The sequence below is a fragment of the Delphinapterus leucas genome, chromosome 20, assembly GCF_059928025.1.
Source record: "Delphinapterus leucas isolate spDelLeu-1000000601 "Yukka" chromosome 20, BTC_Dleu_Yukka2, whole genome shotgun sequence".
Taxonomy (NCBI): domain Eukaryota; kingdom Metazoa; phylum Chordata; class Mammalia; order Artiodactyla; family Monodontidae; genus Delphinapterus; species Delphinapterus leucas.
In genome coordinates this window covers 52,084,005-52,109,421 of record NC_143148.1, presented here as the reverse complement: position 1 = coordinate 52,109,421, position 25,417 = coordinate 52,084,005, and the positions used below count along the sequence as shown (strand labels likewise).

General features: G+C 48.2%; 1 protein-coding gene across 1 annotated transcript in view; it reads right to left on the bottom strand.

Moving 5' to 3' along the window:
* Positions 1-1,421: 1,421 nt before the first annotated feature.
* The window catches only part of WWOX (WW domain containing oxidoreductase), a 982,828-nt gene continuing 958,832 nt past the window's right edge, over positions 1,422-25,417 (bottom strand). Inside the window, exon 9 of the mRNA XM_022583122.3 lies at positions 1,422-2,724. Within this exon, the coding sequence (XP_022438830.1) occupies positions 2,536-2,724 (189 nt within the window). The 3' untranslated portion in view covers positions 1,422-2,535. The remainder of the gene's footprint in view (positions 2,725-25,417) is intronic.

The following is a 25,417-nucleotide window of genomic DNA, read 5'->3' as shown; positions in this document are numbered from 1 at the left end:
ACAAAACAGACAAATCTCAGGGAGTTCATATTATAGGAGGTGGAGAGAGAAAATAGTAAATAGACAGACATATAACTTGTCCAATAGTATTAAGCGGTGTGGAGAAAAATAAAGGGGAGGGGTGGGCAGATGGGGTGCCACTGTGAATGCGGTGGCCAGAATGTCACCTCATCGGAAAGGGGGAAAGCAGAATGCAGTGCGGGAAGAAGCCATGCAGGTCTCTGGCAGGAAAGCAATTCAGCAGAGGCAACAGCAAGTATAAAGTCCTTGAGTAGGGAGGTTGCTTGGCTTATTTCAGGAGAACAAGAAGGCCAGCGTGGCTAAATGTAGTGAATGAAGAGAAGATGCTAGAACATGAAATCGGAAAGTCTGCTGTGGACCAGATTATGGGAGAACTCCTTGACTGTGGTAAAAAAAAAAAAAAAAAAAAAAAATGTGGACTTTAGTCAGTGAGATGAGCAGTTGTATCGGTTAGTGTTTGCTGTGTAACAAGTCATCCTGAAGCTTTGTGGGTTAACATGAGAAACATACTTTTTGCAGTTCTCTGGGTGGACTGGGGTATTCTCATCTGGGTTGGCTTGGCTGGGGCTACATGGTCTGGGGTGGCCTCGCTTGCACGTCTAATGAATGAGTAGTCTGCTGTTGGTTTGGGGAGCGGCCATGTGGCTCGCATTGTCCAGCCGGTTAACCCAGGCCCATTCATAGGATGGTGGTTGCAGGATTCCAAAGAGCAACAAGAAAGGGCAAGCCCAGTGCACAAGCACATTTTAAATTGGCCAAAGCAAGTCATGTGGCCAAGGCCAGAGTTAGAGAGAGGACCACCCAAGGTGTGGAGACTGGGAGGAGAATTACAATGGCCACGTTTGCAAATAGTCTACCGCAGAAGCACTGGAGGGTTTGGACCAGAAAAGTGACATTATCTGATGCATAGTTTGAAAGGTGCTGTGACAATAAGGATTTTGTGAAGGGCGAATATAGCCAGATGGGAGGACGTAGCCAGGCTCTGGACCACTGGAAAGCACTGGTGTTTGACTGACCACAGAGCCAGAGGCCCAGAAAGTCATGACGTTGTCTGGGCTGAAGCTGCCACTGTCAAGAGGAACAGTGACACACACACCCTGCCCCCACCTTCCTGGTATTTCAGCAAAAGCTTTCTCTCCACCTTGCCAAAGTGGCCTTTCTTACATCCCTGCCGGAATGGCCTGGAAACCACAGAGTAAGTGATAACAGGATGAGTGGGGAAGAGCCTCCAAACCACCCCCCTATTCTCCTAAGCAGGGATGGTTTCTAATCAGGAAGAACTTGGTAGTTACAGGGGGAACAAACCATCGAGGGACTGAAATGATCCACGATCCATGATGACAAAACCTCTTAAGGTGAAATTAAGTGATAGTCATTTTTCTTTTTCTTTCTCTCTTCAACAGAAAATATGATGCTGGCATGCTAATTGCGTGAGACAACTCGGCCCGCAGACAGCCACAAAGCACAAAAACAAAACAAAACTCAGAGAAGAAACGAGAATGGTGTTTCCCTGGCGTCTACAAGAAGCGCTTTATTTTTCCTCTAGATTGCTTTTCTAAAAAAACAAAACAAGACAAAACTGAAACAAACATTTAAAGGAACAAGACAAAAAAACTTCAGGTGATACTATTCAAGCATGCTCTTTTATTAAACGTAGGATGAGAGGAACAAGAGGACACTGAAGCAGGATGCTGAACACTGAGGGGCTGTGAACCTCCGCGATGGCATTGTTTCCCAAAACTGTGAGTGAAGAATGGGGGGAACAGCTTTTTATCCCCCATCCCCAAAATATCCTGTAATGGCGCAAGACTTCCTTTCCTGCCTGTCAAGGTATCTAGGGAATGATTTACAAAATGTGTTTGTTATAATCGCTAAAGAATCTTCTGTATAGCTTTGGCCGGGGAGTTGGTGGACCAGTACTTGGCGACCCAGTAATTGTGACTAAGTGTCACCTCCGTCTCGGCTGGAACAAGGTTCAGAGGGTCCTCTCTCCAGTAGTTGCCAAGGCCACTCCGACTTGATCAGGCTGAAGTTATCTCCTGGATCAGTGCAGCGAAGGATAAACACTGGCCTTTTTCTTCCCTAAATAAGAAAAAGGCAGCTCCTGGCTACAGTGTGGCCATGGAGGCTGCGCCTGGGGCGGGGGAGTGGGGCACCAGGCTGTCCTACACCGTGAGGATTGCTCGTGCTTCTACCGTGAGACGAAGAACCTACCGAGCAAGAAAGCTTCACTTTCAAACAAACAGGCCATCACCAGGGGAGCAGAGGGACCCAGGCCTGACCCAGCCCCAGAAAAGACGTATTGTCCCTTTACCCCCAGAATTCCCCGCTTCCCACGGGTACGTAACATTTTTCGCTCTGTTGTGACGACTCATATCCTTGACTCTAGCGGATCTGGGTCGGAGGGACATGGAAAGCCCTGGCATGATAAGTTGGAAGGGGTCCAGCGCTGGCAGTTACGCCCGAGCACTCGCGCATGGTGGGCACGTGTGCCGATCCTTGCCGAGCGCCCACTTAGCCGGACGGGCTGCCAAGTCCTTCCTGGATCAGCCTCTCGCTGAGCGCCCACAGGGCCCGCGCGGTGTCTTCGCTCTGGGCTTCCGTCGAGGGCATGCAGCGGCAGCAGCTGTTGAAGTACATCCCTCCCAGACCCTCCAGTTCTGGAGCGGCAGCACAGAAGACGGTGGTGGCGGCTCCTTGTTGCTGGAAGGCAAAGAACAGAGACCACGGAACGTTATTTTTAAGAAAAGAGGTGATGGAAAGGTTTTCTTCTAACTGGCAATGAGCAAGAGTCTCTCCCCACCTGGTTCAGATGCATCTGGATCTCAGCACGGCCGAGGGTACCGAACTCAAAGCACATGACTGTAAAAGGTACGATGGGACCACCCAGGGAAAACGAGTTCATAAACTCTGCTCGTAAAGCCAGTGTGACTTTTTACACCTCATATAGGAAAAGGCTTTGAAAACAGACTACACGTCTATCAGTTAATCACATCAGATGTCTCTTCTGAGCAACGAGAAGAAGATGGGATCCTTTTGAACACGCGAGAGCAAATTCATCCAACTCCCTCACTTCTCAACGCATAATGTCTTTTGACACTGAGAAGTTTCTAGAAACTTCTCTCCGAACTAAAGCAACCACGCTAATCGTGGCCCATCAGGTAGCAAACCAAGCGGGACTGGTGCCAGATTTTTCCTCATTCGTTGCCCATGGGGCTGCTAGAGGAAGGGTTTGTGATGCTGTGTTAAAATGTTTGAGACACACGTATACACACATTCCCCACCATCACACGTGCCTCATGCAGACACAAGACACGTTTGTGAATTTATCCTTACCCTGGAAACCGTTTTAGAGGTGTGGTATTCAGCCCCTACTTGCAGTGGGACCGTGGCGGGGGGGCCACGTCCTCCCAGCCGCCTTCAAAATGCATGTTGTAATGAGTGCAATGCATCACTTCCGGCTGACCTTTTGAGTAGCAGATGGCGCTGTGGCTAGGGACGTGTGTGCCGCTGGGGCACCCTATCATCCGGGCTGACAGAATACCTGTCAGGGATGCTGGAAAGAGGGCAAGAAATCACTTTGCTTTGCAAAAGCCATAGTGTGCGTAGGGGGACACCGTCGGCACGGCTCTCATTTGAAACCAATACGGTTTATCCGGCGTCTCGTGATTAGTTACGTGCATCACAGCCCTTGCTGCATCAACTAATTGACAGAGAAGGGGGGCTGGGAGGCAGGGGAGAATAGAGAAAGATAACTGGGGATAAGGTCAACATTAGGAAAACATTAAGGACGTCTAACTGCGAGGGAAATGAGTTTCCATCCCCACCCAAAAGCTTACTCTTTTTCTCCCCCTACAGGGTTTAAAACTGTGCCCAAGCAGAGAGGTTACTGGAGAGCATCCCCCCCATAGGGTTTGCATTCACCGTGGTTGTTTCGTACAACCCTCGGGAGCCAAGGTCATTCTGAGAATCAAGGTCTCAAGGTATTATGATTGTAGGGAAGTTCTATAAAGTAGACTTGGGGTTTTTGTTGCAGGGGGGCGGGGGGACGTTTATTGCATTTGTCTGGAAACCATGTGGTCAAATACATTGAAGAGACATGCTTGTGCAGAGGAGGGTGGCGTGGCATGGGAATGGGATGCCTGAGTTCTGAGAATAACGGGCTGCCTGACTGTATTGGACAAGGCCCTTTGGTCCAAAAATTGAACCCCTGACGTGACTTGTCTTTAACGAAATAGTAATCGGTGTGTGATTTCCCCAGCCCTGTCACCCATGCCCACTCCCCAAACAGCCAATTGTTTATTTTCTTGGGTTCACCTGTTTCTTTTCAAATCAATCTGTGTGGCTCAGGTCTAATGGACATGAGCCCATGTCATCCAAATTTCCTTTCACTGAATTATTACTCCTAATAACCCTTAGCTTAGCACATTTATCTAACGAAGTTCCAGTGGCTTATCTGACGCCCCTGCATCCCATGTGGGGAAAAAAGGCAAGCAAAGCACCTCTAAAGACAAATGGAAGAGTAGAGATGCTCATCTCGCCAACCCAAGCAAATATCATCTTGGCCTCGATTCTTAGCAGATGTCAGGTGGAGATGGTGTTTTTGAATAATTTTCTGGATATCTGTTTTCGATTTCCAGTTTACTTTGCAACTGCCCAAACCACCAAAGAGTGGTCAGGGCCCTTGGCATCAGCTCTCAAGTGGTGGGAGAAGCCGGTCAGCTCATCCCTAAATCCAGGCTCCCTCAACCCCACCCCAGAGCGGTTATAGTATCAGCATTCATACATCACAACAAACTGGCCTCTCACAGCTCCACCAATCCTGAGAAAAGATCAAAGTTGGCCACGTGGGAAAGCAACAAACGGAATTCTTCCAAACCCAGTGTAATCTTTTGCCACTCTGACATTCTAAAACGATACCATGCTGCACTCTCTTGCATTGTTGGAATGGTATTTTTGCAGAGAAACTCTGCGCTTACGTTGATTCAGAATCGAGTTGATGAGGGAGCCAGGGGGCATGCATTTTCCCTCCACGGAATGTGAAAGCAATTGCAATCGACCTCATTTCATGTAAACCGCCACTTGGCTACCATGCTGACAACCGTCAAGTTGAGTAAAGCCCAGTCTTTTATCAAGAGCTGGCTTTGATTCCTTGGCCCCCAGGCTCAGGGCGATACACAATTTAAACCTCATCACCAGCGGTGCTGACTCTGTAGAAGAACACATACAGCAGGGCACCTGAAAGCAAAGACCACCTTTTCCGCTCTGAAGATCAACTGTGCACATCTGGCAAAGAGAGAGACTGGACGGTGAAGTAGTGACGGCATCTTTTCGTCCCAAGCCCACGACCCTTTCGGCTTCTCAGGGAATGCTCTTTTCAGCTGCACCCACGGCAGCCTCTGAGTGACATCTTTATATGATCAGATGGGATGACGGTTTAATAACGAGTTCTAATTTGGGGCTCATCAGCTTTTCGGCCTATCACCAGAGTGAGACGGAGCCACATTAGGAAATCTCATTAGTAAATAAGCTGGTTCTGCTGATACAAGAGAAAACATTTTTAAACTGATTGATAGAAGAAAAATTTTTAAAGAGCACCTTCATCGCCATCAAATGACTTTCATGCCACTCTGGGGGGGGGGCATCAGTCCGTAATCCAGAAAAAAATGAAAGAGTCTATCAAGGAAATGATGTTCCCAACTCTGATATAAAGTATCTGCCTTGCTGGTTGGCACCGCTGCTTACTGATCCGTCGTGATACGATAACACGATAACAGCCATATCTTGACATATGTAAACACTAGCAGGAGCTGTGGGTTCCCCTCAGTGATTTTTTAAGGACAAATTCATGGGAAGCCTGGAGGTTGCAGGTTGCATGCCGTTGCTGATCGTGGGAGCCGGGGTGGCGACTCTGTCCTGTAGCACCGGCGGTGAGTTAGGGTGTGGATCGCACGGGGCTGAGGATTTCTGGGAAGCCCAGTAGAATCATTAATCACGCCTGAACGCCATTTCTGATTTAGTCAAACATTTGCGAGCTGCCAAAGGAGAACTACGCCATCAATCTTTATAGCGTCTGTACAGTTACCCAGGATTCTTGTTTGGGATTAAGTTAAGAGCATCTGGGTAATAAGGGGGTTCATCATTCTCTTTCAGAAATCATTTGTCGGATGAGCGGCACAGTCTTCAACTGGTGGGAGTTAGAAGGCAGTTACTGTTCATTTATCGTTGGGGCCCTGAGGTCTAAATCATCCATCCTTCCAAAGCCCTTGGTTGGGACGAAACGGTGACGTAGCCACGTTTCATCAACATTTACTTGATAACCACTGGCCCTCAATGTGCAGCTGTCCGCACGGACTCCAAATGAATATTCACTCTTGGCGAGAGAAAGGTACAGGGGTTTCTGATCAACAATCTAGGCTTAAGGAAAAATCCACCCACATTTAATATCTGTAACGCATTGGTAGGTACTCTAATATAACTTACGTTTTAATAAGGACACATGTTACACAATTAGGTTTAGTTTTCAGGTTTCTCTACTTTTAAAATGCATGCTTCTTTAAAAAAGAAAGGATAAATTCCTGTCTTAAAATACATTTGACTCTGAGACAGACACATAAAAAAGGAGACACACTACCATGGGATATCTGTATATTCAATGATTCTGAGAGTAGCAGATGTTCTAAGATTGCTTTCCTACAGACACGTCGGCATCAGGACACGGCACAGCACATGTTGAGCGAATCACCTATGCAGAAAGTGGAGCTGAGAAAGGGGAGGCGGCACAGAACTTACACCGGACTTGGAACCCCAAGGGCAGGGAAGGAGAACTTCCCTTCTGGAAGCGGGCAGTGACGACTGTGCTGAATTCCCGGGATAAAGAAGTTTGCAGGTGTCACAGGAAGAGAAGACAGGTGCCTCTTCGAACCCTCAAAGCTTTCCCTGTTACTCATCTGGGGTCTGTGAGGCAAAGGAAACAATTTCCAAATGCAGAACCGATGCAACGCCCTGGTGAGTACAGCAGAATCATTTATCCCGGAGCCTTGGTGGAGATGGGGCAGTGAATGCAGGTGCCATAGGTGGGACGGATGGCCGCCCTCTCAGTCCCTTCATGTCTCCCAATAACCCTCCCCAAAGAGAGTTTTCAGCTACCCTACTGGAAACGTGCGACGCAGTGTCTCAGGGTTCATCTCCCGAGACTGAGGTGCTTGGAGCACAGCTGTTCCTCAGCAACAGGACGGTTTAAATCTGATTTGAGAGGAAAAAACAAAGCAAGCTGCTCCAAAAGGTTATGTGTTCCCTACTCACCATCTGAGAACCATCTCTTTTTTTTTGCGGTACGAGGGCCTCTCACTGTCGTGGCCTCTCCCGTCGCGGAGCACAGGCTCCGGACGCGCAGGCTCAGCGGCCATGGCTCACGGGCCCAGCCGCTCCGCGGCACGCGGGATCCCCCCGGACCGGGGCACGAACCCGCGTCCCCTGCATCGGCAGGCGGACTCTCAGCCACTGCGCCACCAGGGAAGCCCAATCTTTTAAGCCGACAGGTGAGCCACATATTCTGTTTGTTAGTTGGCAGAGCGATGCCGCTTACGCAGGCGTGAGGCTCAAGGGCCTCCCTGCTCGTGTGACCACAACCGACCCCTGGCCCTCCTGCCTGGGTGTGGAATGAGTGCAAATCAAATAACATACCAACTTCCGCCAAAATGATGTGAGACGGGAGACGACAGAGAACGTGCCTCGAAAGGACCCTTCTCCTCCACACTGTCGACCTTTTCTGGTGAGTCGCTGCATACGGGGGCTGCTCCAGTGGTAACGATGGCCAGCATCTGCTGGGAGCTAGCCCTTCCTCTGGCACCGTGCAGAAAGCTTCGTAAGCACCGTATTCTAACCCGCACACAGCTCTACCAGCCAGGGACAATCATCCCCATCTACAGGGAAGCCTACTTAGCACCAGAGCTCAAAAGCAACTCGTCCAAAGCCACACAGATCATCCCACAGATTGACCCTCCGGAATCCATGCCCGATGCAGTACCAAACCTCCTTCCCAAGCTCGCGACACAAATTTGCAGGCTGCCCGTTCCCTGTGTCTCCCGTTTGGCTGAAGCTACCTTAGGAGGAGTCCTCTTTCCCTTCTCAGCCAGGCCACATCTGGCCGAAAATTAAATGGATGGGCTGTACGTTTAATTTTTAAAAAACGGGCTGTCATGTGCTCACCTGAGAAATGCTGGGAGGAGAGTTTCCCATTGTTGATTTAGGCAGTGAACTAAATGGAAATTATATCCATTAGGATTAACAAAAATGAAGACCCAGCGCCACCTCAGAAGATCCAATGGCAAGTGACCCTTAACAAAACCATCACCACCTGATTCAAAATGCCACCTCCAGGTGCCAGATGTGACCAGCTGTGAACCTGCTACTCTTGGACGATCGACTTGTTTTCAAAGCGTGAACGGAACCGCATCAAAACCAGTGAAACCCCGAGCAGTCTCCATCTTGTAACTTCACACACGTGTACAATGAATATGGTCTTTTGGAGGATAGCATCTGACATGTTACAGCAGGTTTGCAGAGGGAAATGATCCACCTCCCTCTCCTGCCCTCCCCCAGTTAATTCCTAAGAAGTAAGTGATTCCTACCAAGGCGCCAAACAATAGAGGCTTAGGTACCTGCAAATACTTCTTGTAGATATCGTAATATAACTTAACTTTCATAGCCCTCGGGAGTTTTGCTAACTCACAGGCTGTTCTTAGCATTTATTACAGAAGGGAAATCCACTCAGTTTCCCAAGTAGAAAAAGTGAAGAGGGTCAGGAAAGCGGGTATTTGTTTCTAACTGAGGAGGCTGGAAAAGTCTTCGAGAGTGTTCTGGAGAATCCGTTTAGATTACATGCAGATCTTATAGCCTGACGTAAGAGAATGTGTACCTACCACCGTGGGTTAGGATATTTACCTCCTGCCTCATGGAAAGAGTTTCTTTGCTAAAGAGAATCCCAAATGTGGAAAGCCTCAGAGGTTCCTTTTCAGCTGACTGTCCCGTGGCAGGTAAAGGAGTACCATTCCCTGGGTGACCCTGGGACACAGGGCTCGATGGCACTTGCTCTGAAGGAGAGCTAAGCCATGGGCTATGCCAGCCCATCACCATCATCAGTGCAGTGGGTCCTGGCACAGGGCACAGCCCCACAAAGTAGACGGCAGTTTGAGTGCCCGGTATTTGAGGGGCACACGTGGGACAAGCTTTCACATAGCAGATGTGCACACATCTTCGTTGGGAGAGAATCACGATGACATGGAGGCTTTCTTATTTGCAGTTGAGGCGCCCCAAATATCATGCCCCCAAATCCACATCAGGCTACAAAGACCATGCTAGTCTCCTTGACAAAAGCCATGAATCTCTAGCAAGACCATTAAGCAGTTTTAAGAGATTGACTTGAAGACCAGGGCAGAATGAGTTGTTGGAAAGTCAGGAGGACGTGGCTGTGATGCTCTGAGAAATCTTTGCAGGAACAAGCCCAGGGACCAGGAGGTTCAGGATGGAAAGCTGGAAAGGACTTTTAAAGGCAGAAGAGCAGATTTGTCTTTGCTGGCCTTAGGTTTGGGGGAGGAGTGGGCAGACACTCCCTACCGTCCAAAGAGGTCCAGAGCCATGTTTGTTCTGGACAGCAAGGCTCCAGAGGATTTTTGCTTAGGCTCAGCGGCAGCATTTCAGGGCAGCGTGGCCCGGGGAGGTTTTCAGGACTGTGTTTTCAATTGGCTGACCTGTTCTGAACTTTCCCTTGACATGAATGCGGCCCTTTTCACACCCCCTTTGTGATCCAGAATTCTTGCCGTAAACATGGCAGGGGTTCCGTGACAGACTGATGGCTGGTCTCAAAAGAGTGAAGGTGGAACATTTAGCATGATTTCATCGTCCTCAGACCTGCTGTTATTTCTAGACGTGCTCTGGTGGAGTGGGGGGGGTCCTCCAAAGGAGGGAAGGAAAAAGGAATGATGCCTGTTCTACCCTCCTTTTGTGCCAGAGAAAGATGTTCTAGAACTGACTGGGCTGGAGAGACGGTCTCATTAAAAATAAGAGAGGACGTTGTTACACCTGTAACAACATCTCTGTTAGATCCATGAAAGCATTCCCTGGGCATTCTGTGCTGGTGCCGCCTGGGGTGCCCACATTGCTTTTCAAGTAGGGAGTTGCCTTGCTGGGCTGGAAAACTGCACTGGGGTATCCACTCTTCCACGGGTTAGTTTCCAATGGCTCGGCAGAAGGATCTTAGAAATGTGCCGCCAAAATAAGCATCATCCTTCCACCTGGGACAAATCCGATGGCCCATTCCTGAAATATTCCAACCCGGCCACCTGGACACTAGTGCCGAAGGACTATTGAGTGTCCCTAAGAGCTCAAAGAAGGCATTTAGCTTGTGTTAATTTGAAACGTTTTTACTTCTTTAACCTTGGTTCTAGCTAGCTCTGTATACTGTATATAAATGTATGCCTCTGTATTTGCCATGTATACTGAAATCAATCAACCTTTAAAGTTACCGCCAGGCAGAATGAATGGGTTCGGTTCTAATATAATGGCGCAAAGCATATCTTCACAGTACAAGTGAAACAGACAGCTTCCCCCCTTCCCTTCTGCACAGAATCGCATCACCGAGCTGGCCTGCCACGCTGGCTCTATAGAAAACCTTAGAGCTGACCATTTTTGTGAGCAGGCGAACCCCAAACAAACAAACAAGCTGTTTGTTGCCACTGTTAAGGCTGACAGTTCCTTTACACCTAGGACACAGAGAGAGTCTACGACCTAGCACCGAAAAGGCATTGGTGATGGGGGGATAAAACCCACAGGGTCTTCTCTGATGAGGCCACATGGCCTCGTGGTAAGATATTCACGAACTCTTAACTCTTCCAGCAGCGAATTAAGAGAACGGAGTCTGCAACAATCAGACCTCACAGGCAGGCCGCCCTCCGCCCTCCGCGTCCAGCCACACTGTTTCAAGTCAAGCACGTCTGCGTTAGGTTTGCGCCTTTTCATAGAGGGCTCTCTGCGACGGATCATTTCTCAGGCTCAAAGACGCTGGCCTTGTTGATATTTCATTTAGAACATACTGCGGAGAGCGTCTCATTTATATTACTTCCATAATTAATGGGGAGACCTTAGGCACTACCTTTGCACAGACGGATCTCGTCACAGTGGTCGACGGGTGGAGGAGAAACAGTAGGTATTTCATTCACCAGCAGCGTGTCGCTAGTTAGTGGGAAATGATCACGTATGCTGTTGCTTTAATTGCCAGGGTTAAATAATTCTGCCTCGGTGCAAGGGAACATTTTAAAGCACTTGGTGCAAACAGACCAGAGACAAAACACACACACACACAATTACCTTGATTATGCAACACCTTAGCATAGAAAGTTACAAAGGTATGTCTTTTTTTAAAATTGCATTCTGTCGTGCAACTATGCATGTGCTGAGTACTCATCACCCTGTATTTTAGGAAATACAATTAGGCCGCCTTTCTCTTCTCCTGTGTAGACTGTAAATACCTGTAGCTCTTTCTCTTGCTTCCTTATGTAAATATATGTAAATGCTAACAAGCTCTGCATGCTAATATTCTAGGCAATTTCAGGTACTTTTATAATCTGAAGGCATGTACTTGAAGTGGTTTGTTAAAAGGAAAAAAAAAAAAAAAACCCCACCTCGCTCAAACTCTTGAAAGCTGAATAGAAATTAAAGATTTCTTCCTAGACTGTTGTGGTTTCTTTCGTTTGCCTTCTCCTCTCTCAACAGGGTCCCCCACTTAGGCTCCCTCACCTACTGCCAGGAAAGAGGCACCTGGGCACCCACCGGACCCAGGAACAGTGGCTCAACTATGTGGTTTGGGTTTTTACACACTTTCCTTTGGTTTCTCTCAACGACTTCTAGAATCTTCAGGTAGGCGTCTTGGTTTTTCTATCGAGAGAATTGGGAGTAAAAATACTAATTCATATCTGTTGTTCCCCTACTACGTACCAAGCACAGGGCTCGAGGCTTGACGTCCCCACAACCCTAAGAAAGGACCCTGTCAGTCAGTCATTCCCATTGCAAAGATGCAGAAACTGAGTCACAGCAAGATGAGCACGTGCCTAAAGTGACAAAACCATTAAATGCCTCTCAAACGCCAGTTCTTTCCTGTATACCAAGGGTCAGTAAGTAAACTTTTTCTGCCAAGGATGACAGAGGAAATATCTTAGGCTCTGTAGGCCCTATGGTCTCTGTCACAACTACTCAGACCTGCCACTGTTGTTCTGAAAACAGCCACAGACAACACATACCCCAGTGAACATGGCTGTGTTCCAATAAAACTTTATTTACAAACACCTCTTCCCTACACCCAAAGCTCAGTCCCTCTTCAACAGACCATTGCCCTTTCCCTTTCGAATACGTTTATGTGTTTGACGGGGAACTCATTTGATCACCTGAAAAGTCTCCATCTCTTCCTTGTATGTAGCAACACTATTTGCAGAAGCCGTGAAGTATTAGGGGAGCGAAAATGAAGACCCCCCCCGAGCTTATAAATCAAACTCTTCCTCAGACAGATCTCACTGCCAGGTTTCAATTTAGTTATCTTTCGTTTTCATAAATGGGGATGGAGGGAAAAAGTATGAAAGACTAAGGTAAAAAGAAAGAAATCAAGCGACACTCACTCTTCAATGAGGGGAAGGGGGCCATTACCTCAGGTATCTATGGAAACCAAGCTGCACGTAAACTCTTTAATGGTTGGAAAACAGCATTGGCTTTTGAAGGTGTTCTTCCCAAGTATGATGCTTCGGTGTAAGTGCGTTAATTGACAGTTTCCTTCGGGACTTTTTTATTGAAGTTTCCCAACTAAATTTCATGGCACAAGGAACTCTCTGGGGCCCTTGAAGAATGCTGCAAAGTTAGGGCTTTAGAAAACTGAGCCAGCCCTGGCATCCCGTACAAATCCAAGCCGATTCCCCTGTAGAGCGAGTGAAGCAGCAGCCCTCACTGCCCGTAGTTTTCCCTTTTTAAAAGGCCCCCTGCAGCCACCCGGGGATGGGAGAGAGCCTCTCTAACCTCATCTGAACAAGAATCAGTATCATCCCTTTTGAGTGAGTCATGAAGAGAAATGAGGATAAGCAGTGGGGAGGAGACGGAAGCTCTGGGTATTTTTGCAGATCGGGTGGCGGTGTGGGATGGTGGTAAAAGCCCAGGAGCCGAAGTCTGAGATACATGAATTCGAGTCCCGACTTGGCCACCTGGCAGCTCTGTGACAAGGCACTGAGCCTCGGTCTCCCCATCTATGAAATGGACGTCGTAACAGCCCCTTCACCGGGCTCTTGGGAAGACGGTTGTAACGTCTGGAGATTTCCTGAGTACACCATAGATAGTACTTCCATCCTGGCTACAGGTCCGTTTGTTAACAATTTGAAGGAGGAAGCATACAGATCAAAATAGCTCATCTGTCCTTCATCCGAGGGACTTAAAAGTAGGGGGGGGGTGGACATTCCTACCTTCTGAGCAAGAAATTCAAGAGGCGGTCACTTTTCTCAACAATCTTTACCCAGCATCTCTGGGTACCAGCCTAGCCATGGATTCCACTGGTCTTTCTGCTCCCCCGACCACAGCAGCCAGAACCAAGTTCACATCCATGAAACCGGGGCACTGACATCTCAACGACAGCCACAGTCATGTATTAAGCACTGTAAAATTCCAGACCCTGCCCCCTGCCCTGGCCCTTTATACATGTCTACTCTAAATCTCCCAACATCCCTGGGCAATGATTCCTAGAAAAGGGGATGGACAGAATGATAAGGGAGCAGGTGCAGTAGTTGTTTTTTTTAAGTGCAGTATTCCTTAAAAAACTAAAAACAGAGTTGCCATATAATCCAGCAATCCCACTCCTGGGCATATATCTGGAGAAAACCATAATTCAAAAAGATACAAGCACCCCAATGTTCACTGCAGCACTATTCACAATAGCCAAGACACGGAAACAACCTAAACGTCCATCGACAGACAAATGGATAAAGAAGATGTGGTACATATATACAATGGATGTGGTACATATATACAATGGAATACCACTCAGTCATGAAAAAGAATGAAATAATGCCATTTGCAGCAACATGGATGCAACTAGGGGTTATCATACTAAGTGAAGTAAGACAGAGAAAGCCAAATACCACGCGCTATCATTTATATGTGGCATCTAAAAAAAATGATACAAACTTATCCACAAAACAGAAACAGACTCACAGAGTTCAGAAACAAACTTACGGTCACCAAAGGGGAAATGTGAGGGGAAGGGGTAAATTAGGAGTTTGGGATTAACAGATACATATCACTATATCTAAAATCGATAATCAACAAGGACCTTCTATATAGCACAGGGAACTCTACTCAACGTTCTGTAATAACCTATATGGGAAAAGATTCTGAAAAAATGTTTATGTGACTATGTATAACTGAATCAGCTCGCTGTACACCTGAAACTAACACAACATTGTGAATCAACTATTCTCCAATATAAAATAAAAATTCGATTTTAAAAAAGTGCAGTAAAAATGTAGAATCTAGGTGTTGGGTAGATGGGTGGTTGCCACATTATTCTTTCAAATTTTCGATTTGAAAACTTTTGTAATAAAATGTTAGAAAAATACATGGATCCGTCCCTGTGGGGTATTAGCCCCATTTTACAGAGGAGCAGACTGAGGCACAGAAGTGGTCTGGACTGGCCTAATGTCCTCCACCTGGTAAGTGGTGACATCCTCTTTGAAATCCATGCCCAGCTGGCTCCAGTGCTGCTTCTATGATGGGCCCCTATGCATCTCTGTTGTACCTTGTAGGGTCAATTAACCCTGTCTCTCTTATACCACCGGTTGGATTTTTGCCTCAAAGCATGAAAACTGGTTTTCTCACACTCTTCCCACCAGGCAGGCAGATCTTGGGGCCTTCAACTCAGAGCCCAGAAGTCAGTCAGCTCAACAGCAAAAGCGACCCGTGTATGAATGGATGTAAATTTGTATCCATTCACCTGGTGGCTGTTTAATTTGGCATTTGATTCTAATGCAGCTCCTGAAGACGTAGGGTTATTCTCACTCACTGAAAACGTGCCACCAGGTTCAGAAATACTGATGCCCCCCCGCCCCCAGCACGTTGACAGTGCCTGTGATTTGGACGCAAAACTCAGAGAGAGGGGGACGGGCAGGCTGCGTGGGAGACATGCGCAGTGAAAATCAACCAGCTGCCTGTGCTTGGATGCGGTCACAGGCAAGAGGCAAGGGCTGCTGGCGTCTGGGCTGCAGGAGATGGTTGGATGGGAAACTCTCTGGCCTGGCCCGTCTTCCAGCTCAGACTCCCCCCTTCTAGCTGTGGCAAGTTCCACATTCTGAATTGTAGCAGCTAAAAGACAACTTCAGCCCAATCCCGACGATTTCGCAAGGGAGCCCAGGCGGCCCATTCAGCAACCCCAGGCTGTTTCCTAAATCCAGGTGTAAACTTTCCTATTGGTCAGAAATTCTCCTCCTAGCCGACCCACCTCTCCCGCTTTCCCTTCAACCCCCGGGAGAGACGAAACCTGCACATCATCCTCCTTTCGGCCTTCCCTCTAGAAACTCACCAGTCACCTGCCCCAGCGCCTCCCCTTTAGCCATTGCCCAACCTAGGTACAGTCACATCAGTCATCTTCCAGCCCCTTAATCATCTCCCTGCCAAACCCCTCCTGAGTTCTTCACGTCCTGGCCAGGTGAGTATGAGACGTGACAGCCGCCTTAGGGAGGGTTAGTCCGGCCCCGACCAACGACAGCAACAAAGCGGTACCGATCATGGTAACGGCTGCTGCTTACCGAGAGCCTGCTCCGTGCCAAGGGCCCATTATTACTCCTGACGCTCACGACCACCTCACCAGGCGGCTATTACTGTCGAGGCTATAAGGGAGGTGAGGTCACTCACAGCCGCGTGCCTGGGAAGTGATGGAGCGAAGATCCAAACTGAGTCCGTCTTGGTTCAAAGCCCCTGTTCTCGTTCATGGCTAATGCCCGCTCTGACCCCATACCCCGTTCACGGCACGGCATCCTGGGATTATGTGTAAACATGCAAACGTAGCCCCATCAGGCTAGGTACATATTCCCTCCCTGGCCACGTCCCTGTCCACAGAGCCTCGGGGACCTTCTTCCTCGTCTCCGAGCTCCATGTCTTGGTCCTCCGACCCCTGGCTGCTGGTCCAGCGTCCTCAAGTCCGGGGGCACCATTTCTGCCTGCATGTGGTTTGGGACAATACCTGGGCCCGACGCCCCTCCCCTGCCCTGTTCCTCTTCTGCAAATTGCTTCTCACGCAAAGGAGAGTTCTTGGAAGCCGGCAGGGCTCGGGGTTTATGGTTGGGCGTTTGCGGGCTGTCTGGCTGCATCCCACCAGGGCGGGCTCACCACCAGCCAACTGCAGTTAAACTCTCCTGCCCTCGCAGTTCAGACAAATGCTGACCTTAGGACGACGGGGAACACCGAGGGACACCTTAGTCTGCTTTTTCTCCCCCACCTCTGGCTGCCACACCTGATGGGATTCCTCCTCTCACAATTGCCTGGCTTGTAAAAAGGAAGATGCATAAATAAGTTAGTAGCTACTAAGCCAGGTGTCAGCGGGGATACAGCCAGTCGTGTAGCTGGCCGTCAAACTGTCCAGGTGGATGAAAAACCTGTCCTCTACCATCTGTGCCCTGTGGATTCCTAATCGAATGACTTGGCCAGGCAGTCCCCTGATGTATGAATCCCATACGGGGCATGGATACCTTCTATCGCACTTTCTAGGTGCTGAGCCCTACAGTTTGCTGAATTCTTGCCAGAGCCCTGTGGAGGCATCATTATCCCCATTTCACTTATAGGGAAACTGAGGCTCAAGCAAGTGAAATGACTTAGGAACAGATCATTCTTGTTCATTAAATTCTGATTGTGAGGGGCATCCCTCAAGCTGAGGGATGCATGTGCCTCAAATGCTTCCAGGGAGCGTCCACACTTTGCATCCACGCTCCCCAATTACAGGGAGGGTCCTGAAGCCCACAGAGGCAAAGGTCAAGGGGCAAAGTGGCAGAGTCAGAGGCTGAGCCCAATCACTTGGACTCCAGGCCCTACCCTGAGCACTGGCACCGGGATAAATGGGGATATGTTCACAACCCAAGGGCCACAGGAGTGTTCTTGCACATCTGTAGGTCAAGATTTTGCACAATCATCATAGTAGATCTTTCCACAACAAGACATAGGTAATACTTGAATGTAGTGCCAGGATCCAAACCCAGATCGGCCTGACTCCAGACCTAACGATTTCCCTGGCTCACTGGGAACTGTGCTCCCTGTGAGTTCAGCATCCTTGAAAACAGCACCCTTGTTGCCTTAGATCCTCTGTACAACAAGTGGAATCCATATGTGATGACAAAGAGACCCTTCTACCCTCAAGCTGTCTCTCATTTAGGGACACAGGATCTGGGACCCTCCAGGGCTGTGGGTGGGAATAAGAGGACACAGGAAGAGGGAACGGAGACCAGGTAGGTAGGGTACCACGGAGAAGAGAATCCCACTCCTGGGCACATATCCGGACAAAACTCTAATCCAAAAAGATACATGCACCCCTATGTTCAAAGCAGCACTATTCACAATAGCCAAGACACGGAAGCAACCTAAATGTCCATCGACAGAGGAATGGATAAAGAAGATGTGGTACGTTTACACAATGGAATACTACTCAGCCATCAAAAAAGAACGAAATTATGCCACTTGCAGCAACAGGGATGCAACTAGAGATTATCATACTAAGTGAAGTCAGAAAGAAAGACAAATACCATATGATATCACTTATATGTGGAATCTAAAATATGACACAGGGACTGCCCTGGTGGCGCAGTGGTTAAGAATCCACCCGCCAATGCAGGGGACACTGGTTCGAGCCCTGGTCCAGGAAGATGCCACATACTGCGGAGCAACTAAGCCCGTGCGCCACAACTACTAAGGCTGCGCTCTAGAGCCCACGAGCCACAACTACTGAGCCCGTGTGCCACAACTACTGAAGCCCACGCGCCTAGAGCCCGTGCTCCACAACAAGAGAAGCCACTATAGTGAGAAGCCCGTGCACCACAACAAAGACCCAATACAGCCAAAGATAAATTGATTAATTAAAAGAAATAAAATAGAACATGACACAGATGAACCCATCTACGAAACAGAAACATGGACATAGAGAATGAACCGGTGGTTGCCAAGGGGGAGGGGGTTGGGGAGGGATGGAGTGGGAGGTTGGGGTGAGCAGATGTGAGCTTTTATATACAGAATGGATGAACAACAAGGTCCTACTGTACAGCACAAAGAACTATATTCAATATCCTATGATAAACCATAAGGGAAAAGAATATAAAAAAAGAATATATATATATGTATAACTGAGTCACTTTGCTGTACAGCAGAAATTAACACAACATTGTAAATCAACTATACTTCAATTTAAAAAAAAAAAAAAGAGGATATGGGAGGAGGGAATGGAGACCGGGTAGGTAGGGTACCAGGGAGAGGAGGGGACAGGGCCCCTCATGGGACTGGACATCTCAGGACAGTGAATTGTTATTTTTCAGGTGTTAATGGAAGCTGGGCTTATACAGGCTCAGAACTGACTTCTTTGGTGCAGCATCACAAGCCTGGTGAGCGGAGAAAACCCTCTGGTTATCCCGAACATAGAGTTAGGGCATGTGTCCTTAAGCTGAGGACGGTTCCTTGGTTCGGTCTGGTCACCGACAGGAGAGGGCGCAGAGAAGAGAATGGTGTGCGTTCACATCGCACTCCTCTGACTATAGCGAAGGTGCCAAACCTCCAAACTGCTTTTGGTTTTGTCACTTCCTCAAATGGACGCACAAACAGGTCCCTAACGATTACACTGCCCGAGAAGAATCTGTCCTAGAACTTAGTGATGTCACTGTTCCCTCGTTCAAAGAGAATATTTTAAACAAAGATAGCTTTACCACCCGCGTTAACCAAACCTTTTCCCTATGGGAGGAATAGCATTTTCAAATAAGAAACAGAAACCCGTGATGTAAGGAAAGGAAAAAGAATGAAATTTTCTTTTCCTTCTCAACTGAAATACCTGACGCAGGTATATCTAGAATATCAGATGAACCCCACCAACTGGTTTTGCTCTAGGAGTCCGTGTACCACCACCTGGATGGTTTCCCGGGAACATGGCACTTCTCCGATCAGACGTAACTATTATCCCCTCTCAGGGCCGGCTCCTTTGTGAGGTACAAGTTCCTACCTTAGACGAGCTGACCTACCTTTCTAGCTTTCTCTTCTCCCTGCCCTCTGTCCTGCACCCCACTTACATGAACAGACTCTAAAGTGAGAGAGATGTGGCTTCCAAGTCAGCCTGTGACACTGTAGTGGATACTGTGGTGTGCTACCCAGAAGCCCATTCTGAGCCAGGAGGCACTCATTTCCCCAGCGTCTGGGCTGCTGTTTGCTAGTGGCAGGATCCCTTCTTAGGAAGTGCCTTCAGCTAGAGGGAGCTGCCTTGCCCAAGGATGCATCCAATCCAGGAGGCAGCCACATTAATGACTGCCTGGTCTCTTTGTCCCAATTCAGGACATCTCTGCAGGGTCACCCTGGCTTTAGTCTCCTCGGCACTGGTGAAGTGTCTGTTGCTCCTACATCACAGCTCAATCCTCCCCCTGCCCCACCCTGCTGGCCACGCTGCTCCCCTACAGGCGTGGATCCCCAGAGCACAACCTGACGAGCCTCACGCCTATCTCGGCTGTGGAGTCAGCCTCCTGGGGCACCCAAACTACAAGAAACAACAGCTGGGTGACTTTGAGACGTAAACTTAACCACTCTGAGCCCACTTCCTCATCTGTAAACTTGAGTTGCTGGTATACAGATAGCATAATTTCGATAACTAAGTCAGACTGTGTATGTAGCATATTTACACGGAGCTGGCACGTAACGCTCAGCAGATAAAGGCAGGGTGGGTGTAGTGGAAGTAGTGGCAGCTGTCACGAACGCTCTCTGCCTGCGTGATCCCTGCTCATCCTTCAGTGTTGGGGCTATGTCATGGTGCAAAAAGCATAGATTTGGGGGGAGGGGCGCCTGTGTAGACGTGGTAGATTCAACTCAGGCATTTTTATCGGCCCTCCCTCCAGAAACTCGATTACCAGTATACTAAAGGGAAAAAAGTGTTTAATTCAGTGATCGAGAAACATCTACAACAACAAAAAAATTGGAAGATGGGAAGCAGATGGAGAAGCGTGAACTCCTGACTCAGCAGAGTGATGCGTACGGAACAGGAAGGCACCGAGCAATGCGCCAGCTCCCAGCATGGAACTCGGGAGCTAAGAGGATGGGGCAGAGGTTGGGAATGGGAGGAAGGGAACTGGGAAGGCTGGAGGCACCGTACGTGATGTCTGAGCAGAGTTCTCATACGGGGCAGGCGACAACTCCCATCTTTACCAAGTTCAGGGTCACCTCCGATGTGAGTTTCTACCAGACACCTCTACTGACCTTAACTCTCTGTCCCAAATCCTATTACGTAGCTGGGTGTGTGCTGTCAGACTCCGACCTCATTGACGTGGGTCCCTGGCCCAACCCAGTGCCTGGCACACAGTAGGTAGCTAACAAAATATTTCTAAAGAGATGAATGGGTATCTGATCGAATATCCTTTGCAGGGCAGAGGAAAAGGAAATCAACAAAACTCAGTTGCTACATACACACAATGAGTGGTCAAATTATTTCCTTTCCAAATTATTGTTGGTATGGTTTCGATACCGTTGTTCTCTGTAAGTTATGACTCACGGGAAAGCTACATTTATATTTTGCTTACAACTTGCCAGACACCGATCTAAGCTTGCTCTGTTTCAACACACACACACACACACACACACACACACACACACATTTAGTCCTTGCAAAAACCCTGTGAAAGAGGGGCTTCCCTGGTGGCGCAATGGTTAAGAATCCGCCTGCCAATGCAGGGGACACGGGTTTGAGACCTGGTCTGGGAAGATCTCACATGCGGTGGAGCAACTAAGCCCGTGTGCCACAACTACTGAAGCCCACACGCCTAGAGCCCGTGCTCCGCAACAAGAGAAGCCACCGCAACGAGAAGCCCGCGCACCGCAACGAAGAGCAGCCCCCACTCGCCGCAACCAGAGAAAGCCCGCGTGCAGCAGCAAAAACCCAATGCGACCAAGATATATAAAGAAAGAAACCCTGTGAAACAGATTTGTGACTATGCACCCCATTTACAGAACACTGAAGCACGGAGGGATTAAGAAACCTGCTCGGGTAGACACGATTAGGAAGTGGCAGAGCTAGGGTTCAAACACATGCCCTGTTACCCCAGGGGCCATTCGAGCACAGGAGGCAAGAAGGAGCTAAAGAGGACGCTTCTGCAGGTCCCGGGGAGCTTTCTCTCGCCCCTGAACATGCTTTCCAGGTGCAGATTGCTGCGAGGCTCCTGGCCCATGGGGTTAGTTAGCTGTCGCCTGCAGACATTTTTGGGGTGAAGGAGAAATAGGCTTGACAGCTGCCTCTGGACTCCTGTCTCTCTATAGCTGGAGAACTGTCCAGAGTCTGACGCCAGAAGGAGAGGAGACAAAGTCTCATGGAAGCCCTTGGCATCTTGATGTCACCTTTTACCCCTGGCAAACGGGTGATGCCGAAGGACTGTACCCTCTACTAAGCAGAGGGCGTGGCTTGAGGAAATCAGCAGAGCCTGGTCCTGGGTAAGCGGACTCCTTTGGGAAAGAACTGACAGGTGCCACATCCACAGGGATTTTGTGGTAGGTTGTAGATGAGGTGCAAGAGTGAGCTCAGGTCCAGGTATTTAGAAGTTCAGCCACACAACTCCAGCCTCCCCCCAGATTCCAGCCCTTTGAAGAGGGGCTGGGCTTTGTAATCTCACAACTACGAGTTCTTACAACCCTCCCAGGCACTAACTCTTACCTCCCCTTTACAGGGCCCCTGTGGGTAGGCAATGGGTATGTGGGGGTACTAGAACTTGGCTGTGACCTTTGCTCTATCCTATTCTAGAGCCTGTGCTTTCTAGTCTGTATTTTGAGATTCCAGCAGAAAGCACCAGAAGAAGAAATGGAGAGCATTTGCCTTGACTCTGTATCAGAGAGGCTTGAGACGGCAGAAAAGTCGCAACCCTTGAGTGATTCCCAGCCACGGAGACCAACTTCTGTCCACTATTCATGAGCCAAAGTCACAGAAAGATATGAAGGTCAAGGAGTAAACGGCCTTTCCTTAATTCACCTTCTCCCCAGTCACTGAATCCTTCACCTCAGTCCTGCAGCCACATGAGGAAACTGGAGCTCAGAGAGGTTAAGCAACTTGCCCAAGGACACACAGCCAGTAAGTGGCAGATTGGAATTCAAATGTGAAAAGGGATAGATGGGTTCTTCTCACTGTTCCGTCTCTCTCATAGTGAGAATTAAGCAAATGGGGTGGACCCCACACAGGAAATCAAAAGTATACGAAACGTAAGTGAGAGGAAGGCTGCCCTCATAAACAGAGAGCCACGTGGATCAGCTTTGGTGGTGCTTCTGAATCGCTGTGCTACCTCAGAAGAAATCTTGCCACCCTAAACCTTCCCTTGCTCAACAGAGACCTTACCAGATATGACCTCACGTCTCTTTCAGCTGTCAAATCATCTCTTGCACGATATAGATGAGGCCACAAATTCCAAGAGATGATAAGCTCCTTGCAATTGACATTTTATACACACACGTCTCTCCAGCATTTAGCACTGGACCTGGCATACAGAGGTACTTAGTAACTATGCGATGAATAAATGAATAACTGAACTAATAACTGAACAGCTGTTTGGGGGGGACTTTTTGCCCCACTGTACCCCAAAAGCAGGCGGATTGTAGAAATGACTCACCAGTGGCTACCCAGACTTGAAAAATACACATAGTCCTTATTAAAACTGGCAGGAACAATCTCGGTCCTGAGAGCAGAGCTCCCAGCCCAGCTAATATTACACGAGGTGTTAACTACATTATCTGGAAATAACCGATGACTAATTCCCCACCCCTTATCTTGAGGAGAAGAAAACCGTCTTGAGCATGAATGCCCCAGATTCCTGGTCAGTTTATGTAAGGCATTTCAAGTGACTGCAGTATTTTAAGCCATTTTTAGCTTAAATCACCTGATGTCTGGTGAGCCCAGAAAACCTGATCTTTTGCTCCCTGAAACTCCCTGTTTTCCCACTGATTTTGTTTAAACGACTTGCTGCACCCTAAGTACTTTTCCATTGAAGGCTGGGCTTAGAAGTACACATCCCCAGGACTATGTGATTTTTTAAAGAGACGATTTATTTCGTGGATTTTCCAGCATCATCTCTCTCCCTCGGCTAGAGGCTCTATTACATTCCCACATTCACCCAGGTCAAGGGTGGCTGGTATTTATTCTTTATCATGGCCTATTTGGTGGTTTTGTCGATTGAAAACTTTTCTGCCCAGTCTAAATAGGATTTGACCGAAACCGTCTGCCAATGATGTCTCAAATGATCCTCGGTGATTGAGCAAGGAATGAACTTCCCAAAGACCTCCATCTAGCTAGGAAGTATAAAAACTGGGCTTTTATCAAGTAGCTGGCGAGGAAAGGAGATCCTTTTCTTTGGGCGGTGATAGCTACTTTTAAATAAACAGAAATATGCACAGGAAAGCCAGGGTGTTCTGATTTCCACCTGCAGTCCCTACAGCCTTTTCTTCTCATCAACAGAGGTGCCGATTTGTTTGCCACCCTCCCCCTCGCCCCGCCCCAAGGATCTTATTAGAGACACATCACCTTCGGTGTATCTGCTCCTTTGTTCCAACATGTAGGCAAGTGAGAGACGGAGCCACAATTCAAAAAATTTAGGTAACACCAACTAGTTCATCTTCTTATTCAAGGGTCCTACAACTTTCTTTATCCGAGGGCAGGTAGTATTTGGGGCTTGCAACACTGCAAGGTTACAGCTATTCAGCAGCCCTGCTCTTGCGGGGCCAGAGCAGCCAGGGACAATGTATCAACAAACAGGCATGGCCGTGAGCCAATAAAACTTTATTGACAAAAACAGACAGCTGGTAGGATTTGGCCTGAGGCCATGGTTTGCCCTCCCATTTCTACCACGACTTAATCATCGCAGTAATCCCAACGAGTTTATCTTCTAAATGATTTCCCTCTCTTGACAAAATGGACTTGATGTGTGACTGAACTTTCATGCTAGTTTAATCCAGGAAATGTGTTGCTAAGCCCCTTGCCCGAGGCCTGAATATCCAGACACATCAATAAGTCCTGTGGTCTTTGGAATTCAAATCCAGACCTCAGTCAGGAATCCCTGCCTCATGGTTCCACATTAACTCTTGTGCATTTTTCCCGTTAAAAAAAAAAAACAAACTTGCTATGAAATCATTTCCATGGAAAGATAATATAATGAAGCAATCAAATGCCTCCTAAGGAATACATCTTTATCCTTTGTCACCTCACTCGGGGTCTGTGTCCTAAGGCTACAGAAAGAAAAAGACCACTTGGACACTTTTAAAGAGGTCAATTTCTGAGAAAAATCACTCGGGTCTTATCAGTTGCAAAACGCCAAAGAATCATCCCCCCCACCCCCCGGGGGGGGGGCGAGCACGTAACTATTTTCTGCGCCTAAAATGTCAGCACAGCCAAGCAAGTCAGAACAGCAGGATCAAAGTCCTCTTCTCACATTCTTCATCTCTCCTTTTAACATCTGTTGTAAAAGGAGAACGGCGATCCCCTTAGATTGGAACACGAATTAGTCTAATTATTCCTGGAGAAACAGGCTTTCCTGAGAGATGCCTTTTCAGTATGCTCCGTTTTTCAGAAAGTTAATGATATTTTGGAAGAGTATGAACTACGCTGGCCACAGAAAGCCTGGTGCTCTGGTCCCATCTCTTGCCCTATGTTTATATAGAGAAAATTTTCTCTCCAAAAACTTTCCACTACGTGTCATGATATAGATTTGGATGCAATAAAGACTACCATTATTAAGCATTTATGAGAAATGGTATTCTCCCTCTGGTGCAGGCTGGCTCGGCTGTTCACACACAGGTGTGAATCCTAATGCCTCCAGCTCACCTTGGTACTGGCAAAGCAAAGGAACAACAGAGGTGAAACGTGAGAGCGCTGAGCGTGACCCGGGGAAAAGCAAATACTGATCCCTGTCCGATGTCTCTAGAGAGCCCTGTGGATTTGGAGGAGAATCTGGAAATAAAGGTGGCAATTCACTTGCAGGATTGAAACATCATGCCTTTGTGCTAAGAGGCTTAGAAGACCCAACCCGGCACATTGCAGCCAGGGGTTCTACGCCCCTGCCCGGCAACAGATGGCTTCGAAGGCTGAACTGCTATATAAATTGCTATTGAACGGCAAGTT